Source organism: Sciurus vulgaris (genome assembly GCF_902686455.1).
Source record: "Sciurus vulgaris genome assembly, chromosome: 11".
In the NCBI taxonomy this organism is placed as follows: Eukaryota; Metazoa; Chordata; class Mammalia; order Rodentia; family Sciuridae; genus Sciurus; species Sciurus vulgaris.
The window spans coordinates 10328795-10344491 of NC_136472.1; the positions used below are offsets into that span (position 1 = coordinate 10328795).

The 15697-nt window shown below is 39.3% G+C and overlaps 1 protein-coding gene across 2 annotated transcripts in view; it reads right to left on the reverse strand.

Moving 5' to 3' along the window:
• Window positions 1-644: 644 nt before the first annotated feature.
• LOC306638812 (organic anion transporter 7-like) overlaps window positions 645-15697 on the reverse strand; it is a 99735-nt gene continuing 84682 nt past the window's right edge. The window contains exons 6-10 of one of the 2 annotated variants that reach the window (XM_079102187.1): window positions 13501-13616; window positions 12643-12857; window positions 3277-3385; window positions 2185-2388; window positions 645-1279 (exon numbers count right to left, since the gene is read on the reverse strand). In XM_079102187.1, coding sequence (XP_078958313.1) covers window positions 1219-1279; window positions 2185-2388; window positions 3277-3385; window positions 12643-12857; window positions 13501-13616 — 705 coding nt within the window. In that variant the 3' untranslated portion in view covers window positions 645-1218. The remainder of the gene's footprint in view (window positions 1280-2184; window positions 2389-3276; window positions 3386-12642; window positions 12858-13500; window positions 13617-15697) is intronic. The other variant, XM_079102186.1, reaches the window with a different exon arrangement.

Below are 15697 nucleotides of genomic sequence, written 5' to 3' on the forward strand. Positions count from 1 at the left end.
CTGCCAGGTGCCATCTTGTCCAAGATGGCCCTCAATAGAAAAGAAAAGAATCTTTGGACTTCTTGTGATTCATAAAGAATCTTGTATAGGATAATTCAGTATCACAATTATAAATGGAATTCATAGCTTCTATTGCATTTATTTATTTAAATATTTTTTTTGAGAGTCCAAGATTGATACTGATTTTTATTCCTTCTTCTTGCTCTTTGATCAGTGTCACATTTATTTCCTGCCACTCTGACACTTGACATGGTTCTGTTGGAAAAGAGGATTCAACACGACACCATTTTTTTGAAAGATCGTCCTCCCTCTTGGGGGCCATAGATGTGGCATGTCTCCATGTGCAGTTGCTTTTAATACTAATAATCAATATATCTTTAGATTCAGATTGTAGATAATACTGGGGAGATTTCATGGTGTTGGGCCACAAAATAACATACGATAAATTTAATATTAATACTTAGATGAAGTTATAAATAAGCAATTATGATTTGCTCAAATTTGTAAGGAGCCTGTGATTTCTTTTAGTATACAAATTCTCTAAAAGTTATATATGAGAGTGTATTCCTCTGAGCTTTGATGTGGTGTTTGGTCTTCATTGCTTTTCTTAGTATTTATGATTAAGTTTAAGAATGTTTTTCCCACTTAATAAATAATACATTAATCATTGGTACAATTTGTATTCCTCCTATGTCTAGTTAGAGTTTTAGTCCATCACTGAGTAGATGAAATAGAATAAATATTAACTATAACCTGATTCCTCTATTCTCTGTTAGTAATAACAAAAACATTCCACTGTTAATAACTCACATTAGCATTCTTGAAAGGGGTAACTTCTAGAGAAACTTAATGACATATTCTTTCAGGGAAATTAAAACTAAATGGAGCACAGTGACTTTTACCTTGCTGGGAATTGTTTTCCTTCTTATTTAAGCTATCATACAGTAAAAACATGTTTCTTGAATAAGATCATTAATTATACTCTTGAAGATATTTTACTTAACATTTCCTTGTATTAACCATAAGATGATGTAATCAATACCAAAGAAAAAACATATAAAAGACTCTGTGAATAATAAAGATTCAGAATCAGCCTCAGAACATTTGGTGTCTCTGTGTGATATTTCTCCACCATTCCGACACCTTCCATCCACCTTGGACCACTGACTGCTGCTAGGGCTGGACCCCTGCAGATCAGTAGTCAATTCCTGGAATTCCTTAGAAGTGTGTCACTTTAATGGAGGTATCTCCCTGGTTCCTTTTTCTGGAAAATTTCCCCCTAGAACAGATATGGTAAAACTACAATGAAATAAACATAAACATGAAAGGACATACATACAAACAGAAAGAAGGTATGTCCTGCATTCTTTAGAGCAAGCTGATCCTTTGCCCACCAACCTTGGTAAAAAACATGATACCTGCCCAAGGATTTGATTAAATCTTGTGAAATAAAAGACAAACCTTCTTGGGAGCACTTGGAAAGCAGCTTTGATAGTTTCTACTGTCATCCTTTAGTATCATGACATTCTCTAAAATTGTCTTTGAAAAACCAGGGAAGTATACCAAAGCTTAAAATCTTCCCCAATTCTTCATCATTATATAACTCCTTTATTTACCATTGCATTCTGCTCTTTTGTGAACACTTTTATTCCTAGTGAACACCATATGGTCTGAACCTCACAGGCAACACAAAAAGACTCCTTCCCATTGTTGCCTGTGGAAGGGGCCCTAGTCCTGACCATGTTCTCCCCTGGGTTCTGCAGTGACCAGGAAAGAGCTTCAGCCTATAAGAAATGGCAGTGCCCGTTTATCAGCACTTAATGGGTTGCAGGATAATAGAACTTGGAGGATGAGAGTTGGCATTAGCATTTGGGCATGTTTGTGAAGTATCTTCAGGGGTCTGTGTCTCACTGTAATCAGAAAGGCAGGGAGACTTGATTTTGTCCAATTTACCATGGAAACTACTGGTACAGGTTGAGTAGATATGGTCCGTATGATCTAGAGATCTTCAGGGGGACATCTGGTTAAAAGATACTGTTTTACTAAATCAAAAGCACTGACTACCAGGAAAGAGTGTAGGTCTAAGCTTGACAGAGATTGAGTGGCCCCAGTGGAATCTGTCTTCCCATCTCAGACCTATGGCACACATAAGTCCTCTAAGGGACCATGAGAGGGTTCACTCACTCATTCTCTGTATCTTGGAGGAAGTCAGGCAGAGGCTGATTCCTGGTTTCTGGAAGGAGAAAGACAGCAAGGCCAGTGAGGATGCTGGAGATTCCATAGATGATCCAGGGCAAGGGTGCAGAATACATCTCCAGAATCATCAACAGGGGCGCCAGGGCAGCCCCCAAGCTACCACAAGCTCCAATGATTCCTAAACCTGTTGCCCTTGAAACACAAACCACAATGCATACTTAATCTTGGGAGATTGAGCACGGGGTTTTTGACAGCTTTTTGCATTAATTATGGAAGAAAACAAGGGTTGTTCTTAGTCAGATGAAGAGATATGACTTGCTCTTGCTTTTGAATTTTGTTTGGATGGCTACCAAATTTTCTCAAGTTCAAAGACTCTTAAGACATATTTTATCATTTAAAAATGTTATTACTCATAATAATGTTATTATTTTATTTCATTTCATTACTCATTTTATTTTATTTTGCATTTACTTTATTTGTATTGGTTCAATTGTGCAAAACGATGGTATTTGCTCTGATATATTTGTATATGGACATAATTTGGTCAAGTTCATTGTACAGTTTCTCCACTCCAATTCTCATTCTGTACTCTACAGAACTCCCTTCTATTTGAATGAAAATTGATCTTCTTTCTAGCTTTCTAGATTCCACATATGACAAAACATTCAAACATTGAGTTCCTGCCCCTGGCTTATTTCAATCAACCTTGTTTTCTTCAGTGTCATCCATTTACCTGAAAATGACTTATTTCACTCTTACTTATGTCTGCATACAAGCCAGTGTATATAAGAACCATATTCTCTTTATCCACTCATCAGTTGATGGGCACGTGGGTTGGATTCATAAATTGGCTCTTGTGAGTTGCACGATAGCATCTCCAATTTAGGTGATTCCAAAGAATTCATGAGATTTAAATTAGTGGTTTATTAGTACACATAAAAGTATCTAGTAAAAAGCTAATGTTGGGTAAACACTGGCTATATTGTTATCAATTGATTACTTTTGTTTTCTTCTCTTGATAAGTCATTGAGCTGGGAAGAAATGTTTTAACTCTGACAGGAAACCTATGAGATTTTGTACCTGATGATGGTGGGGAGCAGTTCACATGTATGGGTAAAACAACAGGTGTTAGAGGCAAAAGAAAATCCTCCTCCCAAGGCTGTCAAAATCATACGCATGGTCTGCATTTCTGGAAAGAGGAAGACCCAGGAGAGTCAGGAAATCTCAGATGATGAAATTTGCATCCCGCAAATTACAAACAGTAAACATCCTTACTGGAGATCTTCACAGTATAATACATACTGTGGAAAAAGTGCACTAAAGTGAAATTTGTGACTGAGAGATGTGATTTACCTGCATAGTTCAGTTTATGGTGAATAAAAGGTTCTGAATAATTGTATTCATTCACCTTGCCTCTTCAAGATTGGTTAAGAAAGCAGAGGAGATGCTGAATGCAGGAGGAACTCACTTTCTTAATCTGTCCAGTGTTTCCTCTACCCTTCATGTGGAAGGTAAGACTGTCATGTGGGAATTACTGAGGGGTAATTCCCCACTCACCCAGGCACTCAAGGAGTTCCCAACCATGGTCCATGAACAGTATTGACATGGAGTGAAGGTTATAGAAGACAGCCATAAAAGAACAGGAATTCTATATTAGTGGACAAGTTGTAAAATAGCCTGATCTAGAGCAATGTTTCAAGACTCAAGAATAAGTACTTCAGATAGAGCACTAATATCCAGGATATATAAAGAACTCAAAAAACTACACAAAGAATACAAATAACCCAATCGACAAATGGGCTAAGGATAGGAACAGACACTTCACAGAAGAAGATCTACAAGCAATCAACAAACATATGAAAAATGTTCACCAGCTTTAGTAATAAGAGAAATGCAAATCAAAACTACTCTAAGATTCCATCTCACTCCAATTAGAATGGTGATTATCAAGAATACAAGCAACGATATGTTTTGGAGAGGATGTGGGGAAAAAGGTACACTCATACATTGTTGGGGGGCTGCTAATTAGTGCAGCCACTCTGGAAAGCAGTGTGGAGATTCCTCAGAAAGCTTGGAATGGACCCGCCATTTGACCCAGCTATCCCACTCCTTGGCCTATACTCAAAGGACTTAAAATCAGCATACTACAGAGATACAGCCACAACAATGTTCATAGCTGCTCAATTTGCAATAGCCAGATTATGGAACCAACCTATATCCCCCTCAATTGATGAATGGATAAAGAAACTGTGGTATATATATACACAATGGAGTATTACTCAGCCATAAAGAATAATAAAATTATGGCATTTGCCGGCAAATGGATGCAGTTGAAGAATATCATGCTAAGTGAGATAAGCCAATCTCAAAAAACCAAAGGATGAATGATCTCACTGGCAAGTGGATGATGACACATATAGGGGTGGGAAGGGGGCAAGAATGGAGGAAGGAGGGACTCTATAGAGGGTAAGAGTGGTGGGAGAGGTGGGGGGGAGAAAAAAATAACAGAATGAATCAAAAACTGTTACCCTATGTAAATGTATGATTACACAAATGGTATGCCTCTACTTCATGTACAAACAGAGAAACAAGATGTATCCCATTTGTTTACAATAAAAATGAATTTAAAAAAAGAATAAGTACTACTGGTATAGAAAATATATGAGACTTTGGAAACCACTGAAGGAAACTTTCATAAAGTCAGTTTTCTACTGAACTAAAAAATCTCGAGGGGTTTCAAGATGGCGGCCTAGAGGGTGGCTGCATTTCATGTTGCTCCAGGACTCAGGATTCAAAAGAGGAGATATTGAGAGACTTGGGACCCAACTCAAAGCAGCCGGGTGAGTCTCTCCCGTTGGGGAGGCGTCCCGGATGGGACGGTAGTCCCGGAATGCAGGGAACTTTGTGAAGTAGAGCTGCCCAGCGAGACGCTCCTCCCCCCGCTGGAGCAGTGAACACGGACAACTGGGAGCATTGTAGAGAAGGTCGCTCAGCACAGTGCTGGGACTCGGAGCAACCACTGGGGCTCCGGGCGGCTGCCCAGGGGAGAAGCGGCGAGGAGAGCTGTGTGGACTCAGAACACCAGGGCCTGCCCTGAGGAGGAGGATGAGGAGCGTGGCCACTTGGATTTGGAGTGACTACACCAGAGCTACAGGCGGTTGCCAGAGGAGGAGCCGTGTGGCAAGCTGTTTGGACTCAGACCACTTCTGAACACCGGGGCCTGCCCTGAGGAGTAGGAGGAGGAGGAGGAGGAGGAGTGCGGCGGGTTGTTTGGACTCGCAGTGACTGCATTAGAGCTCCAGGCAGCTGCTCAGAGGAGGAGGCGATTGGTGAGTAGTTTGGACTTAAAGCGACCACTCCTGAACACAGGGGACTGCCTGGAGGAGGAGTGTGGTGGGTCGCTTGGTCTTGAGTGGCTGCCCAGAGGAGGCGTGCAGTGGGTCACATGGATTCAGAGCCACTCAGAGCGACCGCTCCTGAACATCCGGGGGGTTATCTGGAAGAGGAGGAGGAACGGGGCGGGTCACTTCGACTCGGAGTGATTGCCCAGGGCTACGGGCGGTTGGTGGGAGGAGGAGGCATGCAGTGAGTTTCTTGGACTCCTAGTGACCGCACCAGAATACTGGATGGATGTCTAGAGGAAGAGGCATGCTGCGGGTCTCTGGGACTCAGAGGGATTGTACGGGGCCCCAGGTGGCTGCTCAGAAGAGGGGCCGCATAGCCAGGCGATTAGGTGCAGAGCAGGGTCCCAGGATCTAGGAAGCTTCTTGGTGGAAGAGCTGCACAGAGACATGCTTAGGGGCAGAGCAAAGGTTCCAGGACTGCGGGCAGATTCTCTGAGGAGGGGCAGCCTAAGGAGATTCATCTGTGAAAGGGTGAGGCTCCCAGGCCCAGGAGGTAGGGCCGGGCCCCTGGGAACTTTGCAGAGGAAGGCAGCCCAGCTGAGGCAGTAGCTGTAAATTGAGGGGAACTGAACAGCGAGACCTCCCCACTGGGTGAGTCTTCCCTGCCGGGTGAAGTTTCCCCAAAAGGACGGTAAAACCAGAGACACAGGCCCAAACAGGTCTTGCCTCAGCCCACAGCCTAGTTCCCCTTTGGATGACCATTGGTCAACAAGTGGAGGCACCTCTACCCAAGAGCAGGGAATATACCCCAACTGAAGGCCACCAGTCCTAGAGAGGCAGCTTCCTTGTGGAGCACCGCATTTTCAACTTCCTCCAAGACTTCAGCCTACTGAAGGCTAAGGGGGGATATATATAGAAATCTTCATGGACATTGTAAGTCAATAGAGGAAATCTGCAATATCTCAGTGGTCCACTGATACCTGAACAATATGAGAAAAGAAGGAAAGAAAATGCTGCAAACAAATCTAATTGGTACATCAATAAAACCCAATGACAGCATGGCAGAAGAAATGACAGAAAAGGAGTTCAGAATGTACATAATTAAAATGATCAGGGAAGCAAACGATGAGATGAAAGAGCAAATGCATGCACTGAATGATGAGATGAAAGAGCAAATGCAGGCATTGAATGATCGCACCAATCAACAGTTAAAGGAGCAAATACAGGAAGCAAAAGATCATTTCAATAAAGAGTTAGAGATATTGAAAAAAAACAAACAGAAATCCTTGAAATGAAGGAAACGATAAATCAAATTAAGAACTCCATAGAAAGCATATCCAATAGGATAGAACACCTGGAAGACAGAACCTCAGACATTGAAGACAAAATATTTAACCTTGAAAACAAAGTTGAACAAATAGAGAAGATGGTAAGAAATCATGAACAGAATCTACAAGAACTATGGGATATCATGAAAAGGCCTAATTTAAGAATTATTGGGATTGAGGAAGGCCTAGAGAAACAAACCAAAGGAATGAACAATCTATTCAATGAAATAATATCAGAAAATTTCCCAAATCTGAAGAATGAAATGGAAAATCAAGTTCAAGAGGCTTATAGGACTCCAAATACACAAAATTACAACAGACCCACACCAAGGCACATTATTATGAAAATACCTAACATACAAAATAAAGACAGAACTTTAAAGGCTGTGAGAGAAAAGAAGCAAATTACATTCAGGTGGAAACCAACACGGATATCAGCAGATTTTTCAGTCCAGACTCTAAAAGCTAGAAGGGCCTGGAACAACATTTTTCAAGCCCTGAAAGAAAATGGATGCCAACCAAGAATCTTATACCCAGCAAAACTTACCTTCAAATTTGACGATGAAATAAAATCCTTCCATGATAAACAAAAGCTAAAAGAATTTACAAAAAGAAAGCCAGCATTACAGAACATTCTCAGCAAAATATTCCATGAGGAAGAGATGAAAAACAATGAAGCAAATCAGCAAAGGGAGGAATTATCCTAAAGGAATTCTCAAATATAGGAGGAACCAAGTTGTGTCAAACAAATAAATAAATAAAATTTAAAAAATGAACCAAATGACTGGGAAACCAAATCATATCTCAATAATAACCCTGAATGTTAATGGCCTGAATTCATCAATCAAAAGACATAGACTGGCAGATTGGATTAAAAAGAAAGATCCAACAATATGTTGCCTACAAGAGACACACCTCATAGAAAAAGATACCCATAGACTAAAGGTGAAAGAATAGGGAAAAACATACCATGCATATGGACTCTGCAAAAAAGCTGGAGTATCCATCCTCATTTCCGATAATGTGGACTTCAAGCCAAAGTTAGTCAGAAGGGATAAAGGAGGTCATTTCATACTGCTTAAGGCAAGCATAAATCAGCAAGATATAACAATCATAAACATCTATGCCCCAAACAGTGGCTCATCCATGTATGTCAAACAAATCCTTCTCAATTTCAGAAACCAAATAGACCATAACACAATAATACTAGGTGATTTTAACACGCCTCTCTCACCACTGGATAGATCTTCCAGACAAAAATTGAACAAAGAAACCATAGATCTCAATAACACAATCAATGATCTAGACTTAACGGACATTTATAGAATATACCATCCAACCAAGAGCGAATACACTTTCTTCTCAGCAGCACATGGATCCTTCTCTAAAATAGACAATATTATGCCACAAAGGTAATGTTAGCAAATACAAGAAGATAGAGACACTAGCATGTATTCTATCAGATCATAATGGATTGAAGTTAGAAATAAATGAAAGAGTAAAACACAGAAACTATTCCAACATCTGGAGATTAAACAATATGCTATTATATGATGAATGGATAACAGAAGATATTAGGAAGGAAATTAAAAAATTCTTAGAGGTAAATGAGAACAAAGAAACATCATATCAAAATCTCTGGGACACTATGAAAGCAGTACTTAGAGGGAAATTTATTTCATGGAGTGCATTTAATAAAAGAAGTAAAACTCAACAAATAAACGACCTAACACTACAGCTCAAAGCCCTAGAAAAAGAAGAACAGAACAGCACCAAAAGTAGTAGAAGACAGGAAATAGTTAAACTCAGAGCTGAAATCAACGAAATTGAAACAAAGAAACAATACAAAAAATTGACAAAATAAATAGTTGGTTCTTTGAAAAAATAAACAAAATTGATAAACCTTTAGCCCCACTAACAAAGAGAAGATGAGAGAAAACCCAAATCACTAAAATTCAGAATGATCAAGGAAATATCACAACAGACAGGATTGAAATACAAAACATAATTAGAAGCTATTTTGAAAATCTATATTCCAACAAAATAGAAAATTTTGAAGACATCAACAGGTTTCTAGAGACATATGAATTGCCTAAACTGAAGGAGGAGGACATACACAATTTAAATAGACCAATTTCAAGTACTGAAATAGAAGAAGTCATCAAAAGCCTACCAACAAAGAAAAGTCCGGATCCAGATGGGTTCTCAGCCGAGTTCTACAAAACCTTTAAAGAAGAGCTCATTCCAATACTTCTCAAAGCATTCCATAAAATAGAAGAGGAGGGAACCCTCCCAAACTCATTCTATGAAGCCAATATCACACTGATACCTAAAGTAGACAGAGACTCATCAAGGAAAGAAAATTTCAGACCAATATCATTAATGAACATTGACACAAGAATTTTCAACAAAATTTTAGCAAATCGCATACAAAAACATATTAAAAAGATAGTGCACCACGATCAAGTGGGTTTTATCCCAGGGATGCAAGGTTGGTTCAACATCCGGAAATGAATAAATGTAATTCACCATATCAATAGACTTAAAGTCAAGAATCACATGATTATTTCAATAGATGCAGAAAAAGCATTTGATAAAATACAGCACCCCTTCATGCTCAAAATACTAGAAAAAATAGGGATAGTGGGAACATTCCTTAACATTGTAAAGGGCATTTATGCTGAGCCCATGGCTAATATCATTCTAAATGGTGAAAAACTGAAAGCATTCCCCTTAAAACTGGAACAAGGCAGGGATGCCCTCTTTCACCACTTCTATTCAACATTGTTCTTGAGACTCTAGCCAGAGCATTTAGACAAACCAAAGAAATTAAAGGGTTACGAATTGGAAAAGAAGAACTCAAACTATCCCTGTTCGCTGATGACATGATTATATATTTAGAGGAACCTGGAAATTCCACCAGAAAACTCTTAGAACTCATAAGTGAATTCAGTAAAGTAGCAGGTTACAAGATCAATGCTCATAAATCCAATGCATTTTTATACATAAGTGATGAATCTTCAGAAAGAGAAATTAGGAAAACTACCCCATTCACAATAGCCTCGAAAAAATAAAATACTTGGGAATCAATCTCACAAAAGAGGTGAAAGACCTCTACAATGAGAACTACAGAACAGTAAAGAAAGATATTTAAGAAAATCTTAGAAGATGGAAAGATCTTCCATGTTCTTGGATAGGAAGAATTAATATTGTCAAAATGGCCATACTACCTAAAGTGCTATACAAATTCAATGCAATTCCAATTAAAATTCCAATGATGTACCTTACAGAAATAGAGCAAGCAATTATGAAATACATCTGGAAGAATAAGAAACCCAGAATAGCTAAAGCAATCCTTAGCAGGATGAGTGGAACAGGGGGTATTGCAATACTGGATCTTCAACTCTACTACAAAGCAATAATAACAAAAACGGCATGGTATTGGTACCAAAGTAGAAAGGTAGATCAATGGTACAGAATAGAGGACATGGACACAAACCCAAATAAATACAATTTTGTCATACTAGACAAAGGGGCCAAAAATATGCAATGGAGAAAAGATAGCCTCTTCAACAAATGGTGCTGGGAGAATTGGAAATCCATATGCAACAGAATGAAACTAAACCCACATCTCTCACCATGCACGAAACTAAACTCAAAATGGATTAAGGACCTTGGAATCAGACCAGAGACCCTGCAGATTACAGAAGAAAAAGTAGGTCCAGATCTTCAACATGTCGGCTTAGGACCAGACTTCCTGAACAGGACTCCCATAGTACAAGAAATAAAAGCAAGAATCAATAACTGGGATAGATTCAAACTAGAAAGCTTTCTCTCAGCAAAGGAAACTACCAGCAATGCAAAGAAAGAGCCTACAGAGTGGGAGAATATCTTTGCCAATCATACTTCAGATAGAGCACTAATCTCCAGAATCTATAAAGAACTCAAAAAACTCTACTCGAAGAAGTCAAATTATCCAGTTGACAAATGGGCTAAGGAAATGAATAGACACTTCACAGAAGAAGATCTACAAGCAATCAACAAACATATGGAAAAAATGTTCAACATCTCTAGTAATAAGAGAAATGCAAATCAAAACCACCCTAAGATTCCATCTCACCCCAATTAGAATGGTGATTATCAAGAATACGAGCAACAACAGGTGTTGGCGAGGATGTGGGGAGAAAGGTACACTCATACATTGCTGGTGGGGCTGCAAATTAGTGCAACCACTCTGGAAAGCAGTGTGGAGATTCCTTAGAAAACTTGGAATGGAACCACCATTTGACCCAGCTATCCCACTCCTTGGCCTATACCCAAAGGACTTAAAATCAGCATACTACAGAGATATGGCCACATCAATGTTCATAGCTGCTCAATTCACAATAGCCAGACTGTGGAACCAACCTAGATGCCCTTCAATTGATGAAGGATAAAGAAACTGTGGTATATATATATATATACAATGGAATATTACTCAGCCATAAAGAATGATAAAATTATGGCATTTGCAGGCAAATGGATGAAATTGGAGAATATCGTGCTAAGTGAGATAAGCCAATCTCAAAAAGCCAAAGGACAAATGATATTGCTAATAAGTGGATGATGACACATAATGGGGGGAGGGAGGGGTTAGTTTTAGGGTTAGAGTTAGGGTTAGGAAGGGGGGCAAGTATGGAGGAAGGAAAGACTGTATAGAGGGAAAAGAGGGGCGGGAGGGGTTGGGGGAAGGGAAAAAGTAACAGAATGAATCAAATAACATTACTCTATGTAAATTTATGATTACACAAATGGTATGCCTTTATGCCATGTACAAACAGAGAAACAACATGTATCCCATTTGTTTATAATAAAAAAAAGAAAAAAAATCTCATTAGAGCTTTACATCTTGGAGTTTTCTTGGTTGCAGGGCAGGAAGCTGACATTATTTTTCACATTCAAGAGAGGTGGAACCTATATGTCAGTTGTGGTGGTGCACACCTGTAATCCCAGCATCTCAGAATGCTAAGGCGGGAGGACCAAAGTTCATATATAACCTCAGCAAGTTTGAGAGGTCCTAAGGATTCAGCAAGACCTTGTCTGAAAATGAAATAGGTGGGGATGTGGCTCAATTTTAAGTGCCACTGGGTTAAGTGTGTGGAACCAAAGAGATATAGAGAGATGAGTATGGCCCACCAATGTGGGATTTTGTAAAACACATTACAACACAAGGAGCAGAGCAAAGCATGATTGATATGTTGTCACTGCTATACACCTCTTCTCTGCTTGACCACAGGTTATTTTAGTTCCTAAGTCAAGGTGACTCCCAATACCAGGATTGCATTTCTGGTGACCTAAGATGAGACTCATGTGGGGACACATAGTATACAGGAATAAATCACTGAAGGTGAAGTAATAAGACAGAGACATACAGAAGAAGTGGACATACAGTGTGGTTGTATTAACTCATAATGATGAGTCTAGACCTACATGTTTGCAGGGAAGTGTCCTTGTCCAATGTGGAAATGATGTATGCTGATTGAAAGAAACTCAAACCTCAGAGGCGTCAGTTTCAAGGTACTTCTTGAACAATATGAGGACAATCACATATCTCAGTCAACTTTACTGACCTTTGGCTGATTTCCTACCAATTCAATGGCAAAATGTCCTAAAAGCTCAACAGGTTTCAGGGAATCCTTTGAACCCGATTGTTTGGATTACTGTAGTCACAACCTGAAAAATCCTCAGGAAAGTGGGGAAGATATTTCCTTTTTTACCCTGTGCTATTTCCTCACCTTCAGGCAGAAATACGATGGTCATAAAAATGACTCCAACCATGGATGTGAAAAAGAATAGGCTTATTCGACGGCCCTTGTGATTCAATGTCCAAATAGAAACATAATTGACTGGGAGTTTGACTGCACCAAGAAGAATCTGGACCAGGAAAACATTGATTCCCAGGTGCTGCAGGTGCAGTAAAAGGCCAAAAGTGGGCAGCATTATTGCAAATCTGGAGTAAACAAACAGGAAAGACACATCATGAAGGTTAGCCCTTAAAGGTAACAGCAGATAAGTCTGGATGAGTCATTTCTTGGTGTTAAAATGTACAGGCATATCTCTTTTCTGGAATATTTGCTTGCAGGAGATTATTTTATAATTATACTAAAACAAATTTATGATGCTGGAGACCATCGGTGATATTTAGCCTGGGGAGATGTGAGGCACATTGTGGAAAAACAGGATGGTCTTTAGGATTTTTGAATATTTTCTGTTCTTGGTCTGAGCGATGGATATATCTTTACATATGTAAACACTCATTGAGTTGCATATATTTATGCAATTCACTCTTTCAAATTTTACCACCTTTAAAAGGAAAGCAAACAATGAAGAAAATAGTGACAAAAGTTTTACAGGACTGAAGTTTGCAGCACCAGTCTCCAGTGTGAACCTGGCAGTGTGATATGATGAACAGAACTCCTCACTGTGCAATGGTTCTGTGTCAGTCTGTTCATAACCCATACCCCAGCCATAGCAATGCTCTTTATATTCTCCTCACTTTTGTCTCCAAAGCTCTGCTCCCCACATATTGTTCACACTGAAATAAGAAATACACTCATTCTCCACTACTTTTTAAAGCATGGTGTGAAGCCTACCTGATCAAGGACAGGAGACAGATCCGTTTACACAGGTTGGGTGTGTGAAACAAGTTACACAGAGAAGGTTTTGTCTGTGCAGCCTTCAGCTCCTCCTTCATGGTGGATCTTACAGCCTTCGATAATAACAGAGTCAATAACTTGTTCAGTTGTCAGAGAGAGATGGGTATTGTGGAAGCACTGAGCACACACAGAGCTTAAGTTCAAAAACTCTCATATTTAGTGAAAAATACAGACATTGAAACAACCGCAGGCATACAAGTGGTGTGGTATATGAACCTCACCTATCACAGGAACTTCAGGGAAATTGTGCAGTGAAGACATATTAAGCAGGAACTGGAGAGGAATGTAGATCATTGAAGAGTGTGTATGTTAGATTTATATGAGGAAGGGAACCAGATGATGAGGTAGTGAGATTCCAATCCAAAGCCCCATTCATATCATAGGGCTATAGAAGAGTCAGCAATGGAGTTTTGTTCTCCACTAGTTACTAATGGTAGGAATATGGATTTCCTGTCTCAGGAAGAAGAATCATTTCCTGTCAATTTATTTTTTCATTTTTCTTTATTTTTTGTCATCCTTTTTTTTTTTTTTTTTTTTTTTTTGAGTCATCCTATTTTGTAGAATTCCTTGAATGTTGTGTTTCCATGAAAGAGGAGCCTGGAGTTCACTTGAGTTTGGAATCAGGGGGATCTTGCTTTAATTTGATTTAAACTCAGACTTGGTTTTTTATTGATATGCTACATTGGCCTTTCCACTTAATAGTGGTATACCCTGGGCAAGGTGACTGATATTGCTATAGCTCAATTTCCTTGTCATTTAAAGAAGAAGAAGAAATAAAGAATCAGGTTCAGGAGAAGTAGGAAAACAAACAACACAATAGTTCATTTCTTTCAAAAATTTTCTAGGCCACTTAGTAGGTTATAAACATGCATATCAAACTACTTCTACCAGAATGCTTCTACTTATTAATTTATCAGTTATTCAGAAATGTTAACTCCATTGTCATGCCTCCTCTACAAGTGCATCAATACTACAACTGTCACTAGAAAGCTTCCATGATGAAGGGGATTCTGAAAATTGGAGCTACTCCCATGCCTGGAGGATCCTACACCATCAGGAATGGCCTTACAGCTTGTAGCCATACCTTCAGCAGCAGAATACAGGTTTTATGCTTGTGTTAGAGAGGCATTCCTGGTGATGCTCTCTGCATCCCACACATAAACCCATGATCACTGGCCATTTTTACTGTGTTATTACTAGAAAAGAATTGCCTCCAAGAAGTCCTTAAATCCATGTCAGATGAGGGCTACTACACCTAAGAGTGGCCTTCAAGCTCTTCCAATATTACTGTGAAACTTCAGGGTATGATGGTTTAATTTGCTAGTAGAGACTCTGTTTTGATGCGCTAAGAGAAATGAGTGGAGCTTCCAGAGATATTTAGGTGGGTGATGATAGCTACCGTTGGGACCTCTCCTTGTGTGTTCTTCCTAGTCACTCTTACTTGGGGAGGAAGCACCATACATTCAAATGGGTGTTTCCTTGTTCTTCATGTTTTCCACACACATCTTTCTCTGTAACTTCCATTCTATGCCAATCATCATGCCATGCTTTGGGAAAAAGCATGAAGCAGTCTCAGCTCTCCAGTCTTGGCTACATAGGAGACTTATAGTCACTTCATTCATGTTTTTAAGAGCTCTTTATTAACTTTTTAAATGATTTATGAGACTGTTGAGATCATAAGTTTAAGCGGAAATAGACTCTGGTGGAGTTTAACAAGCCACAGAAATTAATGATTGCCATGATTCTGGACTCTAAAATTCTTCAAAATCTTCAAATGTTGGAGTTAAACATTTCACCAGGGCACCACTGACTTTGCCCATCTGAAGCCATTTGGACTTGACTCAACTGCAAAGAAACATATCCCTGAATATTTAAGCATGGCTAGTTCTACCCTAACCTCAAAGATGCATTTCACACACTACAACATTCAGTATGCATTCAGAGCATCCATCCCTTCATCGAGGTTAGGTTTCCAGCCTTGGGATTCACTTTGTTCCCTGCTCAGGAGTTTAGGTTTTATCAAACCCACTGACCTGGTCAGTGTGGGTGATCTTTCTGAAGACAGGAGCTTTTAAAGTTTCTATCCCCGATCTGTCAAAGAATTGTCACAGGAAGTCATGGAACATGCTCATAA